The 27,182-nt window shown below is 46.4% G+C and overlaps 1 protein-coding gene across 1 annotated transcript in view; it reads left to right on the forward strand.

The window, feature by feature from the left end:
- The window catches only part of ITIH3 (inter-alpha-trypsin inhibitor heavy chain 3), a 401,722-nt gene that overhangs the window by 325,978 nt on the left and 48,562 nt on the right, over positions 1-27,182 (forward strand). The window contains exon 18 of the mRNA XM_063940620.1: positions 8,284-8,488. Within this exon, the coding sequence (XP_063796690.1) occupies positions 8,284-8,488 (205 nt within the window). The remainder of the gene's footprint in view (positions 1-8,283; positions 8,489-27,182) is intronic.

Genomic DNA, 27,182 nt, shown 5'->3' on the forward strand with positions numbered 1-27,182 from the left:
TGAACTGAAAAATATGAGACCATTGGTCAGAGGTCAACACCCTACCCAAATCCTCATGCCAAGCCGTAACGAATGCCATAGGTCGAGTGGAAGTGCTCACAAGGCATTGTCTGTACAATAAAGATATTAGGTGTCGTGGCAGGTTCTCAGAGAGACACAAGGATTCAAAGATCGTCGGCCTCCATCCCACCGCACGAGCCGATGTTGCAGCAACATAATGTCGTATTTGTAGGTAAGCCCAAAATTAATTAGGCGGTAGACCATAAGATCGCTGCAAGTCTGCGAAGGGATGGAATCCCGCCAAACCAATCAGGTGGCTCAACCGAGAAATGCCAGCTTCTGCCCATGCTGATGTCGAAAACAGGGAGAGAGGATTCGCGGGGAGGTCTGCATTAAATAATAAAGGCGTCGGCAAGGAGGGGCTAAAAGAGTCTAAAGACATAAATTTCTTCCAAATCTTAAGGGTCGGGTCTAGGGTGGGATGTTTTATGCATGGGATTTTTTTACTGGCTTCTAACCTTTAATAACTTAATACTGAACTTAAAATAACGAAACTTACAACCAGCGGGAGCTTCTACCTTTTTTAGGCAGGGGGGCTGCCGCTACCCATGCAGAAGAGTAGTCGGCTGCAGCCCATAGAAGCCGGATTGGGCTGACAATCAGGCAGGGAGTGGCATCCTACAGGAAGCCAGCTCTCTGCTTATCGCAGCCCGGTCTGGCAGTCCCAGAGGGAGGAAACACCTCTCCTCAGCCAGAAGTAATGTGCATATTCAGTGAATAGTATGCAATAATTGGTTATTAATAATATATCACTGAATCTATGTTACTATATTATTAACAATCAGTGCATAAGCAGCTGTCTCCCCCAGATGCACTGCATAATCAGTGCAGCTGAATAACTGTTATGTTCAACAACGTACTTGGAACCCGAGAGACAGGGTGGTAGTAGATGAGCTCCGAGTACTGAAACGTGATGCTGCAGTTCAGGCTGAGATTCGCAGCAACTCCTAACAGAAAACCCTGACTCCGTTGTCTCTCCCTAGTGGTCAGTCAATGCCTGCGAGACTATGGTTTCTTGGGCCCACAGCAGCCGCGTTTGAACGGGCGGATTAGGTCTGCCCGAACTCCGATGCCCCCCGGTCTTAGTTGGTGACAAGGCGTTAACCGAGACAGAGAGAGAACAAGGGGAAAACTAACTAAAACAGGCACGAAAGAGATAGGGGAACCACTGCAAAAACAATAAACTAATATATGTCCGGCACGGCCCCAAGAAAACCCGAAATCAAAATAACGTTGCCCGAATACTGAATACGCATCTGTCGTAGTTCGGCAAGACAACAGTGGCAGAACCTCCGCAGAAACACAAAAGCAAAAATAAGATTTTACTTACCGATAAATCTATTTCTCGTAGTCCGTAGTGGATGCTGGGGACTCCGTCAGGACCATGGGGAATAGCGGCTCCGCAGGAGACAGGGCACAAAACTAAAGCTTTAGGATCAGGTGGTGTGTACTGGCTCCTCCCCCTATGACCCTCCTCCAAGCCTCAGTTAGGATACTGTGCCCGGACGAGCGTACACAATAAGGAAGGATATTGAATCCCGGGTAAGACTCATACCAGCCACACCAATCACACCGTATAACTTGTGATCTAAACCCAGTTAACAGTATGACAAACGTAGGAGCCTCTGAACAGACGGCTCACAACAAATAACAACCCGATTTTTTTGTAACAATAACTATGTACAAGTATTGCAGACAATCCGCACTTGGGATGGGCGCCCAGCATCCACTACGGACTACGAGAAATAGATTTATCGGTAAGTAAAATCTTATTTTCTCTGACGTCCTAAGTGGATGCTGGGGACTCCGTCAGGACCATGGGGATTATACCAAAGCTCCCAAACGGGCGGGAGAGTGCGGATGACTCTGCAGCACCGAATGAGAGAACTCCAGGTCCTCTTTAGCCAGGGTATCAAATTTGTAGAATTTTACAAACGTGTTCTCCCCCGACCACGTAGCTGCTCGGCAGAGTTGTAATGCCGAGACCCCTCGGGCAGCCGCCCAGGATGAGCCCACCTTCCTTGTGGAATGGGCCTTGACAGATTTAGGCTGTGGCAGGCCTGCCACAGAATGTGCAAGTTGAATTGTGCTACAAATCCAACGAGCAATCGTCTGCTTAGAAGCAGGAGCACCCAGCTTGTTGGGTGCATACAGTATAAACAGCGAGTCAGATTTTCTGACTCCAGCCGTCCTTGAAATGTATATTTTCAATGCCCTGACAACGTCCAGCAACTTGGAATCTTCCAAATCGCTAGTAGCCGCAGGCACCACAATAGGCTGGTTCAGGTGAAACGCTGACACCACCTTAGGCAGAAAATGAGGACGCGTCCGCAGTTCTGCCCTGTCCGAATGGAAAATCAGATATGGGCTCTTATACGATAAAGCCGCCAATTCTGATACTCTCCTGGCTGAAGCCAGGGCCAGTAGCATGGTTACTTTCCATGTAAGATATTTCAAATCCACCGATTTGAGTGGCTCAAACCAATGGGATTTGAGAAAATCCAAAACTACATTCAGGTCCCACGGAGCCACTGGGGGCACAACCGGGGGCTGTATATGTAGTACTCCTTTTACAAAAGTCTGGACTTCAGGAACTGAAGCCAATTCTTTCTGGAAGAAAATCGACAGGGCCGAAATTTGAACCTTAATGGACCCCAATTTGAGGCCCATAGACAATCCTGTTTGCAGGAAATGTAGGAATCGACCCAGTTGAAATTCCTCCGTGGGGGCCTTCCTGGCCTCACACCACGCAACATATTTTCTCCAAATGCGGTGATAATGTTGTGCAGTCACCTCCTTCCTGGCTTTAACCAGTGTAGGAATGACCTCTTCTGGAATGCCTTTTTCCTTTAGAATTCGGCGTTCAACCGCCATGCCGTCAAACGCAGCCGCGGTAAGTCTTGGAATAGACACGGTCCCTGCTGAATCAGGTCCCGTCTTAGAGGTAGAGGCCACGGATTTTCCGTGAGCATCTCCTGAAGTTCCGGGTACCAAGTTCTTCTTGGCCAATCCGGAGCCACGAGTATCGTTCTTACTCCCCTTTGCCGTATAATTCTCAGTACTTTGGGTATGAGAGGCAGAGGAGGAAATACATACACTGACTGGTACACCCACGGTGTTACCAGAGCGTCCACAGCTATTGCCTGAGGGTCTCTTGACCTGGCGCAATACCTGTCCAGTTTTTTGTTGAGGCGAGACGCCATCATATCCACCTTTGGTTTTTCCCAACGGTTCACAATCATGTGGAAGACTTCTGGATGAAGTCCCCACTCTCCCGGGTGTAGATCGTGTCTGCTGAGGAAGTCTGCTTCCCAGTTGTCTACTCCCGGAATGAACACTGCTGACAGTGCTATCACATGATCTTCCGCCCAGCGAAGAATCCTTGCACTTCTGCCATTGCTCTCCTGCTTCTTGTGCCGCCCTGTCTGTTTACGTGGGCGACTGCCGTGATGTTGTCCGACTGGATCAACACCGGCTGACCCTGAAGCAGGGGTTTTGCCAGGCTTAGAGCATTGTAAATTGCTCTTAGCTCCAGTATATTTATATGAAGAGACATCTCCAGGCTTGACCATACTCCCTGGAAGTTTCTTCCCTGTGTGACCGCTCCCCAGCCTCTCAGACTGGCATCCGTGGTCACCAGGACCCAGTCCTGTATGCCGAATCTGCGGCCCTCTAACAGATGAGCACTCTGCAACCACCACAGAAGAGACACTCTTGTCCGTGGCGATAAAGTTATCCGCTGATGCATCTGCAGATGCGATCCGGACCATTTGTCCAGCAGATCCCACTGAAAAGTTCGTGCGTGGAATCTGCCGAATGGAATTTCTTCGTAAGAAGCCACCATCTTTCCCAGGACTCTTGTGCATTGATGCACAGACACTTTTCCTGGTTTTAGGAGGTTCCTGACAAGTTCGGATAACTCCTTTGCTTTCTCCTCCGGAAGAAACACCTTTTTCTGAACCGTGTCCAGAATCATTCCCAGGAACAGCAGACGTGTTGTCGGGGTCAACTGAGATTTTGTAAAATTCAGAATCCACCCGTGTTGTTGCAGCACTACTTGGGTTAGTGCTACTCCGTCCTCCAGCTGTTCTCTGGACCTTGCCCTTATCAGGAGATCGTCCAAGTAAGGGATAATTAATACGCCTCTTCTTCGCAGAAGAATCATCATTTCGGCCATTACCTTGGTAAAGACCCGAGGTGCCGTGGACAATCCAAACGGCAGCGTCTGAAACTGATAATGACAGTTTTGCACCACGAACCTGAGGTACCCTTGATGTGAAGGGCAAATTGGGACATGCAGGTAAGCATCCTTTATGTCCAGGGACACCATAAAGTCCCCTTCTTCCAGATTCGCTATCACTGCTCTGAGTGATTCCATCTTGAACTTGAATTTTTGTATGTACAGGTTCAAAGATTTCAGATTTAGAATAGGTCTTACCGAGCCGTCCGGCTTCGGTACCACAAATAGCGTGGAGTAATACCCCTTTCCCTGTTGTAGGAGGGGTACCTTGACTATCACCTGCTGAGAAAACAGCTTGTGAATGGCTTCCAATACCGTCGCCCTGTCTGAGGGAGACGTTGGCAAAGCAGACTTTAGGAACCGGCGAGGGGGAGACTTCTCGAATTCCAACCTGTAACCCTGAGATACTACCTGCAGGATCCAAGGGTCCACCTGTGAGCAAGCCCACTGTGCGCTGAAATTCCTGAGTCGACCCCCCACCGCTCCTGAGTCCGCTTGTACAGCCCCAGCGTCATGCTGAGGGCTTTGCAGAACCCTGGGAGGGCTTCTGTTCCTGGGCAGGGGCTGCTTGCTGCCCTCTCTTACCCCTTCCTCTGCCCCGGGGCAGATATGACTGTCCTTTTGCCCTCTTGTTTTTATAGGACCGAAAGGACTGCGGCTGAAAAGACGGTGTCTTTTTCTGTTGGGAGGGGGTCTGAGGTAAAAAGGTGGATTTTCCGGCAGTTGCCGTGGCCACCAGATCCGATAGACCTACGCCAAATAATTCCTCCCCTTTATACGGCAATACTTCCATATGTCGTTTGGAATCCGCATCACCTGACCACTGTCGCGTCCATAAACTTCTTCTGGCAGATATGGACATCGCACTTACTCTCGATGCCAGAGTGCAAATATCCCTCTGAGCATCTCGCATATAAAGAAAATCATCCTTTAATTGCTCTATAGTCAATAAAATACTGTCCCTATCCAGGGTATCAATATTTTCAGTCAGGGAATCCGACCAGACCACCCCAGCACTGCACATCCAGGCTGAGGCGATGGCTGGTCGCAGTATAACACCAGTATGTGTGTATATACTCTTTAGGGTAGTTTCCAGCCTCCTATCAGCTGGATCCTTGAGGGCGGCCGTATCAGGAGACGGTAACGCCACTTGTTTTGATAAGCGTGTGAGCGCCTTATCCACCCTAGGGGGTGTTTCCCAGCGCGCCCTAACCTCTGGCGGGAAAGGGTATAATGCCAATAACTTTTTTGAAATTAGCACTTTTCTATCTGGGTTAACCCACGCTTCATCACATACATCATTCAATTCCTCTGATTCAGGAAAAACTACAGGTAGTTTTTTCACCCCCCACATAATACCCCTTTTTGTGGTACTTGCAGTATCAGAGATATGCAAAGCCTCCTTCATTGCCGTGATCATATAACGTGTGGCTCTACTTGAAAATACGTTTGTTTCTTCACCGTCGACACTAGATTCAGTGTCCGTGTCTGGGTCTGTGTCGACCGACTGAGGTAAAGGGCGTTTTACAGCCCCTGACGGTGTCTGAGACGCCTGGGCAGGTACCAACTGGTTTTCCGGCCGTCTCATGTCGTCAACTGATTTTTGTAATGTGCTGACATTATCACGTAATTCCATAAACAAAGCCATCCATTCCTGTGTCGACTCCCTGGGGGGTGACATCACCATTACCGGCAATTGCTCTGCCTCCACACCAACATCGTCCTCATACATGTCGACACACACGTACCGACACACAGCAGACACACAGGGAATGCTCTTATCGAAGACAGGACCCCACTAGCCCTTTGGGGAGACAGAGGGAGAGTTTGCCAGCACACACCCAAGCGCTATAATATATATGGGAACAACCTTATATAAGTGTTGTATCCTTATAGCAGCTTAAATATATAAAATATCGCCAAAAAAAGTGCCCCCCCTCTCTGTTTTACCCTGTTTCTGTAGTGCAGTGCAGGGGAGAGTCCTGGGAGCCTTCCTCACAGTGGAGCTGAGCAGGAAAATGGCGCTGTGTGCTGAGGAGAATAAGCCCCGCCCCCTATTCCGGCGGGCTTTTCTCCCGTAGTTTGTAATATCTGGCAGGGGTTAAATACATCCATATAGCCTCAAGGGCTATATGTGATGTATTTTTTAGCCATAAAAGGTATTTACATTGCTGCCCAGGGCGCCCCCAGCAGCGCCCTGCACCCTCCGTGACCGTTGGTGAGAAGTGTGTGACAAACAATGGCGCACAGCTGCAGTGCTGTGCGCTACCTTCAAGAAGACTGAAGAGCCTTCTGCCGCCGGTTTCTGGACCTTCAATCTTCAGCATCTGCAAGGGGGGTCGGCGGCGCGGCTCCGGGACGAACCCCAGGGTGAGACCTGTGTTCCGACTCCCTCTGGAGCTAATGGTGTCCAGTAGCCTAAGAAGCCAATCCATCCTGCACGCAGGTGAGTTGAACTTCTCTCCCCTAAGTCCCTCGATGCAGTGAGCCTGTTGCCAGCAGGACTCACTGAAAATAATAAACCTAAAAACTTTTTCTAAGCAGCTCCTTAAGAGAGCCACCTAGATTGCACCCTGCTCGGACGGGCACAAAAACCTAACTGAGGCTTGGAGGAGGGTCATAGGGGGAGGAGCCAGTACACACCACCTGATCCTAAAGCTTTAGTTTTGTGCCCTGTCTCCTGCGGAGCCGCTATTCCCCATGGTCCTGACGGAGTCCCCAGCATCCACTTAGGACGTCAGAGAAAGATAAGGATAATACGGCCAAAGCCGCAAGGTGCGGCAGAGCTTCTACTCACGACACCGGAAAAGGTGCACGAGAAGGAACAGGACCCTAAGGCGGAGGATTCAGGAACCCAGGACTCGGAAGGCTGGATCAGATTCCCAGGACCAGGCTGCGGACATCAGGACACAGGAACGAACTGGTTGTACAGGAACACTCCAGAGGCAGGACACAGCTCCACAGGAAGCTATCACCGGCGGGGCTGCCTTGGTCTGACTTCCATAAAAAGCCCTGCAGACCAAACAGGCAGCCCAGCCCCCGGATCTTAATTGATGCAGCTGTCCCTGGGCGCGCGGCGCACAGCGTCCCGGCTTCTTAGCAACCGCCGGGACTGCTGTGTAGAGCGGCCACCTGGCATCCCTGGTTGCCAAGCAACCAGCCGGGGAGCCAAAGGCGGAAGTGATGCGCCGGCCCCGCTGCCAAGCAACGGACAGGAGCCGGCGCGTCCCGCTACACCACCACCGCTAACAATAACTAGCTGAGCCAACTCCCAGAGGACTGAGTCACTCCCTCCATGAGACACCAGCACTGGTCTGCCAGCACTGAGTCTCTGGCAACTCACTGAATCATGTGCACTGTCTCTGCAATACATTCCAATCCACATGAGTCATTACTCATGTGCCGAGACACTGACTCGAGACACTCCACTGAACTGAGTCATGTGTCTCAACTGAGTTCAGTGAATCACTTCCCATGACTATCTGGACGCGGTGGTTGCAACTACTCCCTCCTGACAGTCCGACTCCATTCTCAGCTCTGCCCCTAGCCCCACCCCCAGCCTGTCCTCAGTCCCACTCTCAGTTGGCCACTCTGCGATTTGTTGCCCATGCGTGAATTAGTAAAATTAGATTGCCTGAATGTGGAGGGTGAAGGAGAGAGCAGCGTCGATGAGGATATTAAGTCAGGGAGAATAGATAAGGTATGGACACACATATGGAGCATGGCATAACTTTTGGACAAATCCAAAGCATCCCCACAGAAGATTATATAACTTGATATTTCTAAAATACTCAATATGTTATAATTAAGTTTCTAATATAAATTAGTAACAACATATACAACAGTCACGTGCTGTACTGTACATATTTCTAATTAAATCATCATATACTGTAACTCATTACAGACTTTTCCTAATACTAGCTATACTTGAATCCTCACAGCGCTCCTTAAATACTTATCCTTTATTACATTTTCTCCTTTAGGCATTGCAGTAAATGGGGAACTTAATGGGAACAAGAAAACTGGCAACAATATAGTATCAAATGAAACCTATTTTGGAAGACTGGGGATTGTAAACAGAGAGATGAGACTGAGAATTGAGGTGACCCCTGAGATAATCATAATCCTCAATCATAAGAACAGGAAAACATTCACATGGAAGAAAATAATATCTATAAACACGGATGGGTAAGGAACTGTATTGTACCCTGAGTCAGTTATTCAAATCTGTATTAACTCATAAGATGACGTCCCAGCGAGAAGTAGCCATTCACCTAGGCTTTGTCTCCAGTGTGCTGGCCCATAACACAACTGATGCTTATATTTCCAGGCAGCACTCATAGGGTGGGATTCAAATGACATATCACGCCCAATTTCCTTTCTAAAATGATCTCCGTTATCACGCATATTGCGCCCATAGTGATCAGGTTTAGCTGTGTAAAGGGTTGGGTGCCTCCCTACTTCGTGGGTAGCGAGCTGAAATAATGATAACACGCCCTTGAGGGCAGAAACAGAACGGGTGTGAAAAGGGGTGAAAAGAATTGAATCCCACCCATAGAATGTGTACATCATAATGACACCATCTTTAGTGGTGATACTTGCATCTTGCGATGGGAGGACCACATGGCTGATTGTACCGTGGGACAAGCATCTTCTTTTACAATACCAAAACATGTTTTGTATTGTGTGATTTGATATTTAAATAATAACATCACAAAAGGATTTTTTTTAAAAAATTTTTACAAATCCTCTGAGGTGGTGGAAACAAAGTCTCTGTCGTGTCCATGCTTTTGCACTTTTCAGGGGCACTTTATATTACTATCTGACTGTGCCACCTTATTACTTAGCATTGTGAATTGTGCATGATACAAAAGATAAAAGTCACTGTACCCAAATTACCTTACAGTATAAGAGAAGAGGGGGAATGTTCATATATAAGCTAACGGACAGTGTTGAATTTTCCACTAGACATGTGAGGCACATACCTAGGGACATGATTTGCAGGGAGAGGCACAGCAGGACTCCCTGCATCAGATCCAAATCACTGGCTGGTCAGAGAAATAAGCAACTTAGGGGTACATGTACTAAGCAGTGATAAAAGTAGAGAAGTAAGCCAGTGGAGAAGTTGCCCAAGGCAACCAATCAGCATTGATGTACTTTACTAATTTGCATACTTTAAAAGTATACAGAGCAGCTGATTGGTTTCCATGGGCAACTTGTCCGTTGGTTCCCTTCTCCACTTTTATCACTGCTTAGTACATGTCCCCCTCAGACTCAGCAGTTTATAATGGTGAGGGCAGTACGAGGGTAGAGACTGGTTGGGGAAGGGCAGCTCTCTCATGCTCCCCCCTGTGCGATGTCAGACCACTGACTTGGCATCTGTTCTGCCTGATAAAGATTTATACATCAGGTGGTTGCCCAAACACACGGCCATCACTCACTGTTTCGTTGTGCACTATCTTTGCCATTGTGACTGAGGTGACCATTCATATGGCTTAATATTGGATGCAGTCATCATGTCAACATTGAAATGTTAACAAACATCATGCCAACACCACAGTGTTGATAGTTATAATGTTGACATTAGGGTTAGGCTTTGGGAGGAGAGAGTTATGGTTAGGCACTAGGGTGAGGGTTAGGGATTAGTCTGAAGGGAGAGGTTAGGATTAGGGATAGGGTATAGCATACTAATGGCTGCTGGATCAGATGACCACTGAACCCAGAAGACGCCACTGCATTGCCAGAGCAGCCATAGACACTACCAGGGAAACTGAAGCCAATGCACTGCTGGGACACACAGTTTTGTTGACAGTCTAAACATTTCATCATTGTTGATATGATGAATGTCAACCTGATTAATGCCGACATGGACAATGTTGACATGCTAAGTATGTCAACGTGCCTCATGTTATCATTATGACCATGCTGAAATTCTCATGTCAACATTATATGAAAATGATGAATGTTGGCAAAACATTCTCAACCTGCTTATCACATGGACCCTACAGCTGCTGCAATATCCATGCCTGTAATGTAGTATTATTATTATTATTATTATTATTATTATTATTATTATTATCCTTTATTTATATCGCGCCACAAGGGATCCCCAGCGCCCATTACACTTTACATAATCAAATGAGCAAACAAGAAAACAGCACTTACAGTACAAGACAATAGAGGATAGGTATAGAAAACCCAGGGTAGGTGCCATCAAAGGGAGTATGGAGTATAAGATAGTGTAAGTAAGAAAAGGAAAGGAACATGAGGAGAGAAGTCCCTGCTCTTGGGAGCTTACAATCTAAATGTATGGTCTGCATTTCATTCTGATGTTCTGGATGTTTTCTAGGAGTGGCCTGATGGTGGGGAAAGTACATGTGGCTACAGTATTTTTAGACAACAGTGTTAAAAAGTTGAAATAACATCATTATATTTAGTGAACTGGAAAGAAAGACACAAGTCCACGCAGACCAGTAATTGGTTAGGTGGATGGACTTTGAAGTGTAAGTTTTACAGTTTCCACCATATGCTTTTTCAGGTAGGCCTACAAAGCTGTCAAGCAGAGTTTTTTTTCCAGGGGCAAAAAGTAAATATATATTGAAAAATGGGCGCTGGTAAGGTTTAAGCTACGGTATTGATTTATATCATAAACTTTCCTTTGTGATGACTGCAGCCTCAGATGGAGAAAACTGGGTTCTCCAATTTCCAATTGGAAGAACAGAGGAAAAAAAAAATATATATATATATATGAATCGCTGTCACTCCCCAGAGAGAGTTTATCAGTATGTGTATGTATATGTGTGTATATATATATATATATATATATCAAGCTAATAGTTACTAATTGAGGCTTATCAGTCCTCATTAGCGCCCTTATATAAATATATAATTAATATTAATATATTAATATTAATATATTAATTGCTTTTTATAAGTAATGTTGCTTTATGAGAGACACTTTAAATCACACTCGCTGTCGCGTATATTTCTATAGCTGCTGTGATATTTTGTAATATGGACGCAGCGAATAAGAGATTTGTTACACAAATTGAAGCAGAGATAGGGGCGTGTCAGCAGCGGCTATGTCCTTTATGTTTGTGTTTTGTTCACTTTTTATTGTATTGTCTATATTGAATTTTCCATTCGTGATTTGGAATACATGTTTAGTGTGGTTGCTAGGCAACCGCTCACTGACTCGGGCCGGCCGCACCTCCTACCCGACTGACGATGATTCCCGGCGCATGGGCGCACAGGTGACGTCATCTCAACTCGGCTGGACGCGGCGGCCTCAGATCCACAACAGGTGTTGGGTAAGCTGTATTTATGTATAAATATGTGTTCTTTTCTATATGCTGGTCGTGTCTTGATAAAAGGGATCAGTCCCTGAAACGTCGACCTATCCAGCGGTGTGTCGTCTTTTTTCTTTCTGAGTGCCTCCATTTGGTTTGTTGTTTATATATATATATATATATATATATATATATATATATATATATAGCATGCAGTCGGCGGCACTCCGGTAGTACAGAAATACAGAGGCAGGTTGAATGAAAACAACGTTTCGAAGTTTTAATTACTTCGTCCTCAGGTTATCACAAACATAATGAACACATACCTTATATCCCCATCCCATGTGCGGTGAGCTCCGGCGTGGACCCGGCGTTCAGACGCCCACAGATGACATCATCCTGCCGTCATACTTTTGATATGAGTAGAGACAGCGTTAATTTTTTGGACGTTTCTGTACAGTGTAGGAATGGTACTCTTTCTACTGATTTATACCATAAAAGTACAGATCGCAATACTCTACTTAATTTTTCTAGTTTTCATCCCCTTCCATCTAAATATGGGCTACCATACTCACAGTTCTTACGAGCTGTCAGGATTTGTAGTGAAAGAGAAAATGCTGTTGCCAGGATTGATGACATGATTTGCAAATTCAGGCAGAGGGGATACCCTCTTGATAAATTGTTGCAGGCCAAGGACAAAGCCCTGAGTATGGATCGCCAATCCCTTTTGACTCAGCAAGCTAAAAAATCAATTAAAACACGATTACCTTGGGTAAATCATTTTAATACCAAGAGTGGGGTAATTGCCAAGACGGCTAAATCTCTTTGGCCTATGATCCAGTCTGATAGGGATCTTAACATGTCTGAGACCTCAATTATGCCCACTTACACTAGAGGAAGAAACCTCAGGGATTGGTTAGTTAAAACCGATGTCACTGATCTAGCCTCTAAGCAAAGTGAACAAAATTCTTTTCTGGCCCTCCGCAAGGGTTGTTTTAGATGTCTAAACTGTACGACCTGTAGATCCCTGCTGACGGGAAGTATATTTCATCACCCCTTCAGTGGGAGAAAATATACTATTAATTTCAGACTCACGTGTACGATCAAATTTATTATCTATTTAATCAGTTGCCCCTGTGGCTTGCACTATGTCGGCAAAACCGACTGCACACTCAGGGAGCGTATGGCCAATCATAAACTGGCCATTAGGAAGGCCATCGCGAGTGGCACCAGTGACCAGCCAGTGGCACGGCATTTCGCAGTGGCACGACACAGTATAGCATGTTTAAAATATATTATTATTGATCATGTGCCATCTAAAGTGAGAGGGGGGAATAGGTCTTTACAACTTCTACAAAAAGAGTCAAAATGGATCCATGAATTACAAACTTTGGCTCCAAGGGGTCTCAATGAGGCATTGGGGCTGCATTGCTTCCTTTAGCTGAATTAGAGTACATGTTTCTTGCGGATGCTTGATGGTGTATCTTAGATCCGTGATACATTTCTGATGTTGATATGGTAAGATGTTTATTGTTGCTAACTCTTGCATGGTCTGTATCTGTGCCTGATCATCATTTGTTTTTAATTTGCATGCTTTGGGTGTGTATTTTTTAGTGGTATGTATATCATGGTTATATTTGTCACACTGATTACAGGGTGATGCTTTTGGTGGGAGGGACGGCAGGATGACGTCATCTGTGGGCGTCTGAACGCCGGGTCCACGCCGGAGCTCACCGCACATGGGATGGGGATATAAGGTATGTGTTCATTATGTTTGTGATAACCTGAGGACGAAGTAATTAAAACTTCGAAACGTCGTTTTCATTCAACCTGCCTCTGTATTTCTGTACTACCGGAGTGCCGCCGACTGCATGCTATTGTTGTCCCGTTGCCATACGGGTGTAGGAGGGCACCGGACAGTTGTTTGCTGAGATTAGGAGTGCTGCCGAAAGACTATTTTATATATATATATATATATACATGACATATGACTCAAATATACTGTATATAACATATATATATATATATATATACACATACATAAACACGGTTTCAAATAATACCTGTAAATACATTTATTACGTACACTAATACATATATAGGTACACATGGCCGATGTTACACTTTATACAAAAATTATATAAAGAAATAAGAATAAAAATGAAAATAGGATTTTAATTACCTACCGGTAAATCCTTTTCTCGTAGTCCGTAGAGGATGCTGGGGTTCCATTTAGTACCATGGGGTATAGACGGGTCCTTTGGGAGCCACGGGCACTTTAAGAGTTTAACAGTGTGGGCTGGCTCCTCCCTCTATGCCCCTCCTACCAGACTCAGTCTAGAAACTGCGCCCGAGGAGACGGACATACTTCGAGAGAAGGAAATACAGATAGTGGTGAGATTCACACCAGCTCACACCGAATCGAAAAAAACATGCTGACCAGCATGCAACATGGAGAAACCATGCTAACCAGCATGCACCATGAAGAAATCATGCAAAACCTCATGAAACATGAAGAAACCATGTTTACCAGCAGGTAACATGAAGAAACCATGCTAACCAGCAGGTAACATGAAGAAACCATGCTAACCAGCAGGCAACATGAAGAAATCATGCCAACCATCATGCAACATGAAGAAAACATGTTATCTAGCATGAAATAGGAAGCAACCATGCCAATCCGCATGTAACCTGAAGAAACCATGCTAACCATGCATGAAAGAGGAACGTCCTAGAGGATGCTGGGGTTCCATTTAGTACCATGGGGATGTACCAAAGCTCCCAGTAAGGGAGGGAGAGTGCTGAGGATCCTGCAGAACGGAGTGACCAAACTTTAGGTCCTCAGCGGCCAAAGTATCGAACTTGTAGAACTTAGCAAACCTGTTCAACCCTGACCAAGTAGCCGCTCAGCAAAGCTGTAAAGCTGAGACACCTCGGGCAGCCGCCCAGGAAGAACCCACTTTACGAGTAGAGTGGGCCTAAACAGATTTTGGAATCGGCAATCCTGCGTATGTGGCATACTGGAATGTTAGGAGACAACAGATTTTGGAAAGTTCCAAAAGCCTTTTGATTCTTATCAGTGAGTGGGGGAGTTTATGGCCCCAAAACCAGTTACTTGCAGACCCTGTGACATGTAAGGAGTTAGGACAGGAAGTGTAGGGGGTTTTAGTAGAAGGAACAAAGGAGAGGGTAGAATTCAGTGTGAGCTGAGGACTGAGGATGGAAGGCACAGGCTAAGTGTCCAGGAAAAACGCAGTCTGGGGACTGTGGAACAAGCATGGTACTCCGCAGTCCCTGGCATTATAGAACAGCATGTAGGTGCTGCTAGGAAGAGCAAAAGATATCCAGATTTGCAGTGTGAGAGCCACAGTATGCAGAGTACAGTGGAAGGAACCAGGAACAAAGGCATCTTCAGGATACCCAAAAGCAGGACGGGAGGTGTGAGTCTGCGGGAGAGGACGACCTGGGTGAGTGGTAGGAAACCACGTGTGGCGGAAGGCCCCCAGTAACGTGTCCATGAGAGATCCCGTTTAGACAGAGCCCCTAGCGAATGGGGGAGAGCACACTGAAATGAATCTCAGTTTGAGGAAGCTGCACTACTGATTCCCAGAGACTGCGCTGGTATGTACTGTACTGTAATGCTGTCCCATCATTGTTAATGCTGTTATTGCCCGTGAAGCAAATGAAAGAAGATGTAACCTGATGTAACCCATATGAATATTGTGCTGGAGAGGAGAATGAGGAGTTAAATGTTATTGTCGTGATAACCTGTCTGAACTGTGAATAAACTGCGTGCTTATGTGATGACACGGCCTGGCGTGCAATGCTTTTAAAAATGACTGACGGCCTTGCCGCCGCCCGGCTATCACAATTTGGCGTCCGCGAACAGGATCGGTACCGAAGATTTATTTGACAATTTGGGGAAAACTTTATTGGGAGGGGCCCATGAAAGCCACCTACCTCTTCTGACCCTGCGAACTGGGGAAGAAAGGGCCGGCACGGGCAGGTTCTAAGTGTTTGGCACAATTGCCAGAAGATGTTGGAACATTCATGATCATCTGTGACCTAGGACTGTAATTCACAGGAAAAAGGCAGCAGTATATGTGATTTGTGTTTCATGTGATGTTTTGCATGCCATGTTTTTCTGCTCATGTGATTTTATATTGTGTGTGATGTATACTGCAATTATGCTTGTTTATTGTGTATTATGTTTTGACCTTGCTATAGAGTATAAGAGACTGTTCCTTGCTAGACTTTTTGCAAGCTCATAGGTATATTGCGTGGGGACACGCAAGATTTTAGCAGGGGTGTATGTGGCATACTGGAATGTTAGGAGACAACAGATTTTGGAAAGTTACAAAAGCCTTTTAATTCTTATCAGTGAGTGTGGGGAGTTTATGGCCCCAAAACAAGTTACTTGCAGACCCTGTGACATGTAAGGAGTTAGGACATTAAGTGTAGGGGGTTTTAATAGAAGGAACAAAGGAGAGGGTAGAATTCAGTGTGAGCTGAGGACTGAGGATGGTAGGCACAGGCTAAGTGTCCAGGAGAAACGCAGTCTGGGGACTGTGGAACAAGCATGGTACTCCACAGTCCCTGGCATTATAGAACAGCATGTAGGTGCTGCTAGGAAGAGCAAAAGATGTCCAGATTTGCAGTGTGAGAGCCACAGTATGCAGAGTACAGTGGAAGGAACCAGGAACAAAGGCATCTTCAGGGATACCCAAGAAGCAGGACGGGAAGTGTGAGTCTGCGAGAGAGGACGACTTGGGTGAGTGGTAGGAAACCACGTGTGGCGGAAGGCCCCCAGTAACGTGTCCATGAGAGATCCCGTTTAGACAGAGCCCCTAGCGAATAGGGGAGAGCACACTGAAATGAATCTGTTTGCGGAAGCCGCACTACTGATTCCCAGAGACTGCGCTGGTATGTACTGTACTGTAATGCTGTCCCATCATTGTTAATACTGTTATTGCCCGTGAAGCAAATGAAAGGAGATGTAACTTGATGTAACCCATATGAATATTGTGCTGGAGAGGAGAATGAGGAGTTAAATGTTATTGTCGTGATAACCTGTCTGAACTGTGAATAAACTACGTGCTTATGTGATGACACGGCCTGGCGTGCAATGCTTTTAAAAATGACTGACGGCCCTGCCGCTGCCCGGCTATCACACGTAGAATAATCATGCTGGATAGTAAGCCTGATCCAGCGAGAAAACGTCTGCTTAGAAGCAGGACACCCAATCTATGGGATCATAAAGGACAAATGGTGCGTCCGAGAAGTTCTCTTCACATAAATCTTCAAAGCCCTCACAACATACAAGGCCTTTGAGGTAATTGAGGTGTCAGTAGCCACTGACACCACAATAGGTTGGTTGATATGAAAAGCCGACACAACCTTTGGAAGAAATTGCTGACGCGTTCTAAGCTCAGCTCTATCCTCATGGAAAATCAAGTAGGGGCTCTTGTGCGACACTGCCCCCAATTCTGACACACGTCGAGCAGATGCCAACGCCAACAGTGTGACAGCCTTCCAAGTAAGAACTTTACATCCACCTCCTGTAAAGGTTTGAACCAATCCGATTGCAGGAACTGCAACACCACATTAAGATCCCAAGGTGCCGTAGGAGGCACAAAGGGTGGTTGGACGTGCAAAACCCCTTTCAAGAATGTCTGAACCTCAGTGAGAGCAGCCAATTGTTTCTGGAAGAAAATGGACAAGGCCGAAATCTGGACCATTATGGAGTCCAAGCATAGGCCCACATCCACACCTGCTTGCAGAAAGAAGAGAAAACGTCCTATTTGAAACTCCACCGTAGGAAACTTCTTGGATTCACACCAAGACACATACTTTTTCCAGATCCAATGGTAATGCTTAGACGTTACTCCCTTCCTAGCCTGGATCAGAGTAGGAATGACTTTGTTCGGAATGCCCTTCCAAGTTAAGATTTAAGATCTGACGTTCAACATCCATGCCATCAATTCTAGAAGATCTGCGTACCAAGCCCGTCTTGGCCAATCCGGAGCAATGAGGATCGCCTGAACCCTTGTTCTTTTTATTAGTTTGAAAATCCTTGGGATGAGCGGAAGTGGAGGAAACACATACACCGACTGGAACACTCACGGAGTTACCAGGGTGTCCACCGCCACTGCTTGTGGGTCTCGTGACTTGGAACAGTACGTCCGAAGCTTCTTGTTACCTCTGCGAATAACTCCGGGAGGAGGCTCCATTCTCCTGGATGGAGATTGTGTCTGCTGATGAAGTCCGCTTCCCAGTTGTCCACTCCCGGAATGAAGATCGCCAACAGTGCCACTGCGTGCCTTTCTGCCCAGAGGAGGATTCTTGTTACCTCTGACATTGCAGCTCTGCTCTTCGTTCCGCCTTGCCTGTTTATGTAGGACATCGCCGTGACATTGTCCGACTGAACCTGAATGGCTTGATCTCGCAGAAGATGTGCCCCATCTAGAAGGGCGTTGTATACAGCCCGTAGTTCCAGAATGTTTATTGGAAGGATGGATTCCCAACTTGACCACTTTCTCTGGAAGTTTTCGCCTTGGGTGACTGCTCCCCAACCTCTGAGACTTGCATCCGTGGTTAGAAGGATCCCATTCTGAATCCCGAACCTGCGGCCCTCGATTAGGTGAGAAGTTTGCAGCCACCAGAGGAGTGAAATCCTGGCCTTTGGAGACAGGCATATCCGCTGGTGCATGTGAAGATGCGATCCCGACCACTTGTCTAGGAGATCCAACTGGAAGAACAGATGCATGGAATCTTCCGTACTGGAGAGCCTCATAGGAGGCTACCATCTTTCCCAGAAGGCGAATGCACTGATGAACCGATACCTGGGCTGGCTTCAGGACATCCCGGACCATTGATTGGATCACCAACGCTTTCTCCACCGGTAGAAACACCCTCTGTACTTCTGTGTCGAGTATCATCCACAGGAAGGGCAGTCTCCTTGTCAGCTTCAAATGTGGCTTTGGAAGGTTCAGGATCCATTCATGATCTTGGAGTAGTTGAGTTGAGAGAGCAATACTCTGCAACAGCCTCTCCCTGGAAGGTGCTTTTATCAGGAGATCGTCCAGATATGGAATTATGTTCACCCCCTGCAAGCAGAGGAGGAACATTATCTCTCCCATGACCTTGGTGAACACCCTCGGAGCTGTGGAGAGGCCAAATAGCAATGTCTGGAACTGATAGGGACAGTCCTGCAGTGCCAATCTTAGATAAGCCTGGTGAGGCGGTCAGATCGGAATGTGAAGGTACACATCCTTTATATCCAGGGATACTAGGAATTCCCCCTCCTCCAGACCTGAGATCACTGCTCTCAGAGACTCCATCTTGAATTTGAATTCCTGCAAGTAGGGATTCAATGACTTTAGGTTTAATATTGGTCTTACCGAACCGTCCGGTTTCAGTACCAAAAACAGGTTTGAGTAATAACCCTTGTGTTCTAGGTGAGGTTGTAACTGGAACAATGACATTTGTTTGCACCAATTTTTGAATTGCTTCCTGTAGGATAGCACTTTCTGTCGGCGAAGCTGGTAAGCCTGACTTGAAGAATCTGTGAGGTGGGAGTTCTTGAAATTCCAGTCTGTAGCCCTGGGTAATAATATCCCTTACCCAGGGATCTAGGCAAGAAGACACCCAGACGTGACTGAAATTTTTTAGCCTTGCCCCCACCCGCCCGATGTCCAGGCTGGGAGATTCACCATCATGCTCAAGATTTTGAGGAAGCAGAACCTGGTTTCTGTGCCTGGGAACGTTTTGGTGCAGGTTTTCTGGATTTACACTGACTACCTCTAAAGAAGGTGGGAGGGGGTTTGGATTTCTTAACTTTTGCGGTCCGAAAGGATAGGATAGGATTTCCTAGCCGGTGTTGTTGCAGAGGGAAGAAAGGTTGACATACCCGCAGTTGTCGTGGAAATCCATGCATCCAATGCGTCCCCAAACAGGGCCTGACCTGTGAAAGGTAGGTTCTCTTGGATTCTGCGTCCGCCGACCATTGGCGTAGCCAGAGTCCTTTGCGTGCCGAGACTGCCATTGAAGTAGCCCTTGCTTTAAGCAGGCTAATGTCCTTCATGGCCTCCACCATGAAACCTGCAGAATTCTGTATGTGACGTAAAAACAAATCAATGTCACTCCTATCCATATTATCTAATGCCTCTAGTAATGTGCCTGACCACTTTACTATGGCTTTAGAAATCCACGCACAAGCAATGGTGGGCCTGAACACCACGCCTGTAGCAGTGTATACTAGTGATTTGAGCGTAGTCTTGCGGTCAGCCGGCTCATTTTAAAGCGGTTGTACTAGGGACAGGTAAAACCACCTTTTTAGACAATCTAGATACAGAAGCGTCTACTATAGGTGGGTTTTCCCACTTCTTTCTTTCCTCTTCAGGGAAAGGGAAAATGATGAGAATTCTTTTAGGGATCTGGAATTTTTTCTCTTGGTTTTCCCAGGATTTTTCGAATAAGGAGTTTAACTCCTTTGAAGCAGAAGGAACGGAAGAACAGTAGACTCTTGTTGCCCAATCTCATCTGATCTTGGAAGCCAAGAAGTGGAGGGTCGGGTCAGTACTTGGATGGGAGACTACCTTGGAACACCCAGGTACTGCAATTTATGGCTGCATACTAGATCCACTTGTTTGCTAACAGGAAGCACCATAGAAGAATGGGATACCGTCAGTTGGATACATGACCTATGATTCAACCTTTCTGCTATAACCTTTTTATAAAGTTGTCTATGCAGATGAAATGATGGTCATAGGAATTCTTTCTTAACATCAAGATACCACTTTATTGCGTACACTTCTGTATTACATTAATCATACCACTAGGAATCCGTCTGAGTGTTTATCATAGCCAAGGCTATTTACTATGTTTAATATATTTTTATAATTTTGCATGTACTGGCTAATCTTGAACTCCACATTATTAATCTTAAACTAATAAAAACTATTATGATCTTAACAGATATTCATGATAAATATTTGTGTGTCTGAAATTGAGTGCTCCCCAACAAGAGTCTGCTGTTCTTCCGTTCCTTTTGTGTTTATCTTGATACATTTTTTGACTCCGGGGAGCACCACTGATGGTTAACCTTCATACACCTTACAGGCAAGAAAAAGTCTTCAGGTGTTTGGTTACCTGACTATGAAGCAATTTCATTGATTATTATCAGTTTGTTTCAGATGATCATTATCACCTATTCATTACAATTTTCTCAATCTGTGCGGTTCCCCTTACAACCCATCTCCTTTGAAGCAGGGAAGGTAAGCGTGGATTTCTTATTTACTGTAAAATAAGATTCCTCTTCCTGCTTAAGTACCTTCTCAGTAATACGCAAAACATCCCTAATGGCTTCAATCATCAGTTGCACCCCCTTAGCAAGGGATGCATCACCCCCCTGCATATCCTCATCACCATCCCCTGTATCAGAGTCGGTATCAGTATCAGCTTGCATTATCTGGGCAAGTGTACGTTTTTGTGGGTAGGTAGGTGGGGTCTTTGACGTAGTAGTGGGGGTTGAGTATGCCAAACCCTCCACAGATTTCCTCAAAAACTGCGTTTCTTTCTCAGTATGAGACATCCGTGTTGAAATCTGGGATATCATCCCCCTTAAAGAATCCACCCATGGGGGTTCGGATTCGGAAGGCTGGGAAAGCACATTGCAGTCCTGAGTACATGGAATAGACTCCTCAGGAGAAGATAAACACTCTGCAGCACAGGACACAGAGTCCTTAGACATGGTAATGGGGGATATACACACACACACACACACACACACACACACACACACACACACACAGGAAAATGTCAGACACAGTTTCCCCCAGAGTACCTTCAGAGAGTCACAGAGTATAAGGAGCCAGCCACACAGTGCCCCTGTAGTCAGTTATTATAAAAGCCTGATGCTGACCACCTAACCTTAATAGGTTAATCAGCACTACAAACACAATCCCCTCCTGCCTATACCTGGTACCGCAGAGGTATAGCTGGAGTTATGTGGAGGGCAGCGCTCCCTGTCAGCATCTCTTTCCTATGATCTGCAGGGAGAAAATGGTGCTGGTTAGTGCTGGGTCCACTCTGAGAGGAAGCCCCGCCCCTTGCAATGGCGCGCGGCTTCCCGCACAAATAGTTTATACTGGCCTGAGGTTTCTTGTGCAAACAGCGGGATTAGCACCTGGTAGCTTGCTTTTCCAGTGTAGGGTATATTACGCTGGCTCAGGACACCCCTCACAGCGCCTACACAGTGTGTTGCTGAGCCTTCCCGGAGCACAGCCTGTCAAAGCTGTGCTACCACCCTTGTACCGCCATATCCGCCGGCGACCCGCATACTGGGACGCCGGCGCTGTACTCACCACTCTTCTATCTTCTGGCTTTGTTAGTGGGTGGCGGCCGTGCTGCGGGAGTGAGCGGTCGCCTCGTGGGCTTGCGATCAGCACCCTCAGGAGCTCAGTTTCCTGTCAGTGGAGTAGAGAACCTTTAACTCTTCAGGAAGTTAGTTCCTACTCCCCCCCCTAAGTCCTACGAAGCAGGGAGACTGTTGCCAGCAGCCTTCCCGTGCCTAACAAACTCTAGAAAACAACAAAACCAGAAAAACTCCTAGGAGCTCGCCTAGCTGTGACCGGCTCCTCCGGCACATTTTCTAAACTGAGTTTGGTAGGCGGGGCATAGAGGGAGAAGCCAGCCCACACTATTAAACTCTTAAAGTGCCCATGGCTCCTGGTGGACCCGTCTATACCCCCCATGGTACTAAAATGGACCCCAGCATCCTCTAGGACGTAAGAGAAATAGCTCTAACTGCTTCCCTTCAGACCAGTGCACACTCCTTTAGAACGGTGACATCTCACCAGATAATCTAGGCTCTGGTCCTCATGCAGCCAGTGTTGGATATTTGGCTTTCTAATCCCTCGGTCACGGGTTAGCTCTCTCTACGTGTTTCTCCACCTTAAGTTATGAGCGGCTTCCTAAAAAATAATTCTTTTTTATGATTATTGTATATTTTAAAATGTAACTGTTACTATTGATGCTATTACATATTTTATATATAATACTGCAGAGATAATTGATATAAAATATAATAGTGCTATCTATAATGTTTTAATTTATTGAATGTGAACTGTTTTTATAAGTTTAACATGTTAAGATATAAGGTGCGGTCAAGTGGTAATATCATTTATAAGTATATGACGTTTGTTGTGTGTGAAATGTAAAGCAAACGTATGAACAAGACGGGAGACAAAATATCCCGTTAATAAGTGACATGCAGGTGGAACGCACAGGAGTGTGCATGTGCAAGTATGGTGGGTGAAAGTAGAGCGTCCGGGCGCTTAGTTGGAACTGAGGTTGAAGGTACAGGAGGACACATGCGCAACTACCCGAGTAGGCGGAAGTGGAGCCAACCCGGGGGATTAAAAATGCTGATGGAGACCAACTCCGTATTTTTCTTAGGAAGCTGCTGATATAACCAGGCAGACAAATGCAGCCTACGATCAAGTGTAGTTTCTGCTCAATGGAAACACATAGTGTAGTACCTGTTCTTACACTGGGAACGTGAGAGGACCCTGGTGTAGAAAGAAGAACCACCTTATGAAGTACCATGCTGAGGAGGGACCTACCCTGGTCGAGAGTGGAGAAAAACTATCTTAGTGTCCGTTGTCCTTCTAAAGGGTTGATAGGACCCTAGTTATGGAGCGGAGAACAGCCTGGTTTAGTATCTGCTCTTGTGCCAAGGGTTGGTCCTGTACCTTGGCATTGAGTGGTGACGAAGCTTGGTCTGGCTGGAGATCGGGAGCATCCTGAATCCAGAGGTGCTATGTGACACTGGTGCAAGCAGAGCCAGGGGTGCCTGAAAATGCACTGGTGTGCTAACCACCATACACGAGTATGGCGCTTGCATTTACCCACTTCTGTCTGCTGCAGTTTTTCCTTTGCCCAGGCTTTTTGACTAGGGCTGGTATTATTTTTTCTTTTCCCCCGGACTTCTGGCTGGGGCTTATTTATTTATTTTTCACCTGTGTTTGCACTTTTTTGCACTCCACTAGACCTTCTTGTGTTTTTTGTGTGTCACGTTTTTTGTGGGGATTAGGTGAGACCCTTATGGGGGGATACGGTTGTTAGGTCGACACAGCTTAGGTAGACAGTCATTGTCGACCACTGAAGGTCGACATGCATTAGGTTGACATGGTCAATAGGTCGACATGTACTAGGCCGCCAGGTCAAGAGGTCGACGTGAGTTTTTAAAAAATAATAATAATTTTTTGGATTTTTTTCATACTTAACGATCCACGTGGACTACAATTGGAACAATTGCCCAAAGCATGGTGAGCGAAGTGTCCCATGCGAGGGGACACGGTGCACTATTTGGGTTTCCCCGTCACTTTACAAAGAAAACGACGACAAAAACAGTCAAAATACCCATGTTGACCTTTTGACCTGCCGACCTAGTAGATGTCGACCTAATGACCATGTTGATCTATTGTCCCTGTCGACCTAATGAATGTCGACCTTCCATGGTCGACTTAATGACTGTCAACCTAAGTTGTGTCTATCCAACGACCCATACCCCTTATGGGCCACCCTCTCCCCTTTTTGCAGAGGCCCTGTCCTGTTTGGGAGGGCTGAAGGTTTTTTGTTCTCCTGGGGAAGCTTTGGCCAACCCTGGGGAGAAAGGGACAACCCCGAACCATGAGGCAGAGGGAAGTCTGAAGACCTTTGCCCCCTAAGGGGCCTTTTGACTCTGGAAATCGGGGATTCAAGGGGTCCCTCTGCGCTCTGGCAAGGGGGGTCCCGAAGATCCTTTTTCTCCTCAGTAGGCCTTTTGGCTCTGAGGGGTTGGTGAGTAATGGGACCCTTCTCCTTTTGGAGAGGGTCCAAAGTCCTATGCCCCCAGCACAGTTTTGCACTGTCCACTGGGTGATAAGGCCAAAAATGCGTTAAGATTACTGCATAGAGTGGGGGAGAATCGGGGAAGCTCCCTGAAGGAGAAACACTCTATTAGGAAGGTCAATCAACGCTAAGAACAACCATGGAATGTATGGTGAGATTTATTTGGACCAAACCCATATGTCTGTGAGCACGGCAAGGTCCGACTGAGCACCCTATATACCCCACATGCTATTAATATCAGTGGATGGAATTCCACTTTTGGGAGCTGTCACAATACAGTATACGTGAAATGTGTGTTATTTTGCCAATTTATTGGACAAGAAAATACTTTTTTTACTACATGTCTATAATACAATTCTTGACATGCTGGATGCATTATAAAATAGGATTTTAATTACATACCGGTAAATCCTTTTCTCATAGTCCGTAGAGGATGCTGGGGTTCCATTTAGTACCATGGGGTATAGATGGGTCCCTTGGGAGCCATTGGCACTTTAAGAGTTTAATAGTGTGGGCTGGCTCCTCCCTCTATGCCCCTCCTACCAGACTCAGTCTAGAAACTGTGCCCTAGGAGACTGACATACTTCGAGAGAAGTAAATACACAGATAGTGGTGAGATTCACACCAGCTCACACCGAATTGAAAAACCATGCTGACCAGCATGCAACATGGAGAACCATGCTAACCAGCATGCAACATGGAGAAGCCATGCAAACCAGCATGCAACATGGAGAAGCCATGCAAACCAGCATGCAACATGGAGAAGCCATGCAAACCAGCATGCAACATGAAGAAATCAAGCGAACGTTTCAGCATGAAACATGAAGAAACCATGCCAACCGGCATGCAACATGAAGAAACCATGTTAACCATCATGCAACATGAAGAAACCATGCTAAGCAGCAGGAAAGAGGAACAGCAACAGCTGAACCAATACTTAACCAAGTAACAATGCAGGAAAACAAAGCGCTGGGCGGGCGCCCAGCATCCTCTACGGACTATGAGAAAAGGATTTACCGGTAGGTAATTAAAAATAGGATTTTAATATCTACTGGTAAATCCTTTTCTCTTAGTCCGTAGAGGATGCTGGGGACTCCAAAAGGACCATGGGGTATAGACGGGATCCACAGGAGACATGGGCACTTTAAAACTTTAAATGGGCGTGAACTGGCTCCTCCCTCTATGCACCTCCTCCAGACCTCAGTTATAGGAACTGTGCCCAAGGAGACGGACATTTCGAGGAAAGGATTTTTGTTAACTAACGGTGAGACACATACCAGCTTACACCACAACACACCGTACAACATGACCTTCAACTAACCAGTTAACAGCATGAACCAAAAAATCAGCAACAGGCTGATTGAACCAAAACACAACCTTTGTGTAACAAAAGCAATAACTAATAACAAGTACTGCAGGTAGAGTCCGCAATGGGACGGGCGCCCAGCATCCTCTACGGACTAAGAGAAAAGGATTTACCGGCAGGTATTAAAATCCTATTTTCTCCTTCGTCCTAGAGGATGCTGGGGACTCCAAAAGGACCTATACCAAAGGTCTATACCAAAGCTCCAGACCGGGCAGGAGAGTGCGGATGACTCTGCAGCACCGATTGAGCAAACATGAGGTCCTCATCAGCCAGGGTATCAAACTTGTAGAATTTTGCAAAAGTGTTTGTACCCGACCAAGTAGCTGTAACGCCGAGACACCCCGGGCAGCCACCCAAGACAAGCTCACCTTCCTAGTGGAATGGGCTTTTACCAATTTCGGTAACGGCAAACCAGTCGTAGAATGAGCATGCTGAATCGTATTACAAATCCAGCGTGCAATAGTCTGCTTAGAAGCAGGAGCCCCAATGTTGTTGGAAGCATACAGGACAAACAGCACCTCAGTTTTCCTGATATGAGCCGTTCTGGCTACATACATTTTCAAAGCTCTGACCACATCGAGAGACTTTGAATCCCCCAAGGCTTCAGAAGCCACCGGAACTACAATAGGTTGGTTCATGTGAAATGAAGAAACCACCTTCGGGAGGAATTGTTGACAAGTCCTCAACTCCGCTCTATCCCCAATTCCGACACCCGCCTCGCGGACGCCAAGGCCAAAAGCATGACCACTTTCCAAGTGAGAAATTTAAACTCAACCTTTTGTAAAGGTTCAAACCAATGTGACGGAAGGAACTGTAACACCACGTTAAGGTCCCATGGTGCCACTGGGGGCACAAATGGAGGATGGATGTGCAGCATGCCCTTCACGAAAGTCTGTACTTCTGGAAGCGAGGCCAATTAAAAATTGCTACGGACGAAATCTGCACTTTAATAGATCCTAGCTTTAGGCCCACCTCCACACCAGCTTGCAAAAAATGGAGAAACCGACCCAGCTGAAATTCTTCCGTAGGAGCCTTCTTGGATTCGCACCATGGGGGTAATTCCAAGTTGATTGCAGCAGGAAATTTTTTAGCAGTTGGGCAAAACCATGTGCACTGCAGAGGAGGCAGATATAACATGTGCAGAGAGAGTTACCCCCCAAGACACATACTTTCTCCAAATACGGTGGTAGTGCTTCGCCGTTACCTCCTTTCTAGCTTTCAGTAGAGTGGGGATGACCTCTCCAGGAATACCCTTTCAAGCTAAGATTTGGCGTTCAGCCATGCCGTCAAATGCAACCGCGGTAAGTCCTGGAACATGCACGGCCCCTGCTGT

This window comes from Pseudophryne corroboree, chromosome 9, assembly GCF_028390025.1.
Source record: "Pseudophryne corroboree isolate aPseCor3 chromosome 9, aPseCor3.hap2, whole genome shotgun sequence".
NCBI lineage: Eukaryota > Metazoa > Chordata > Amphibia > Anura > Myobatrachidae > Pseudophryne > Pseudophryne corroboree.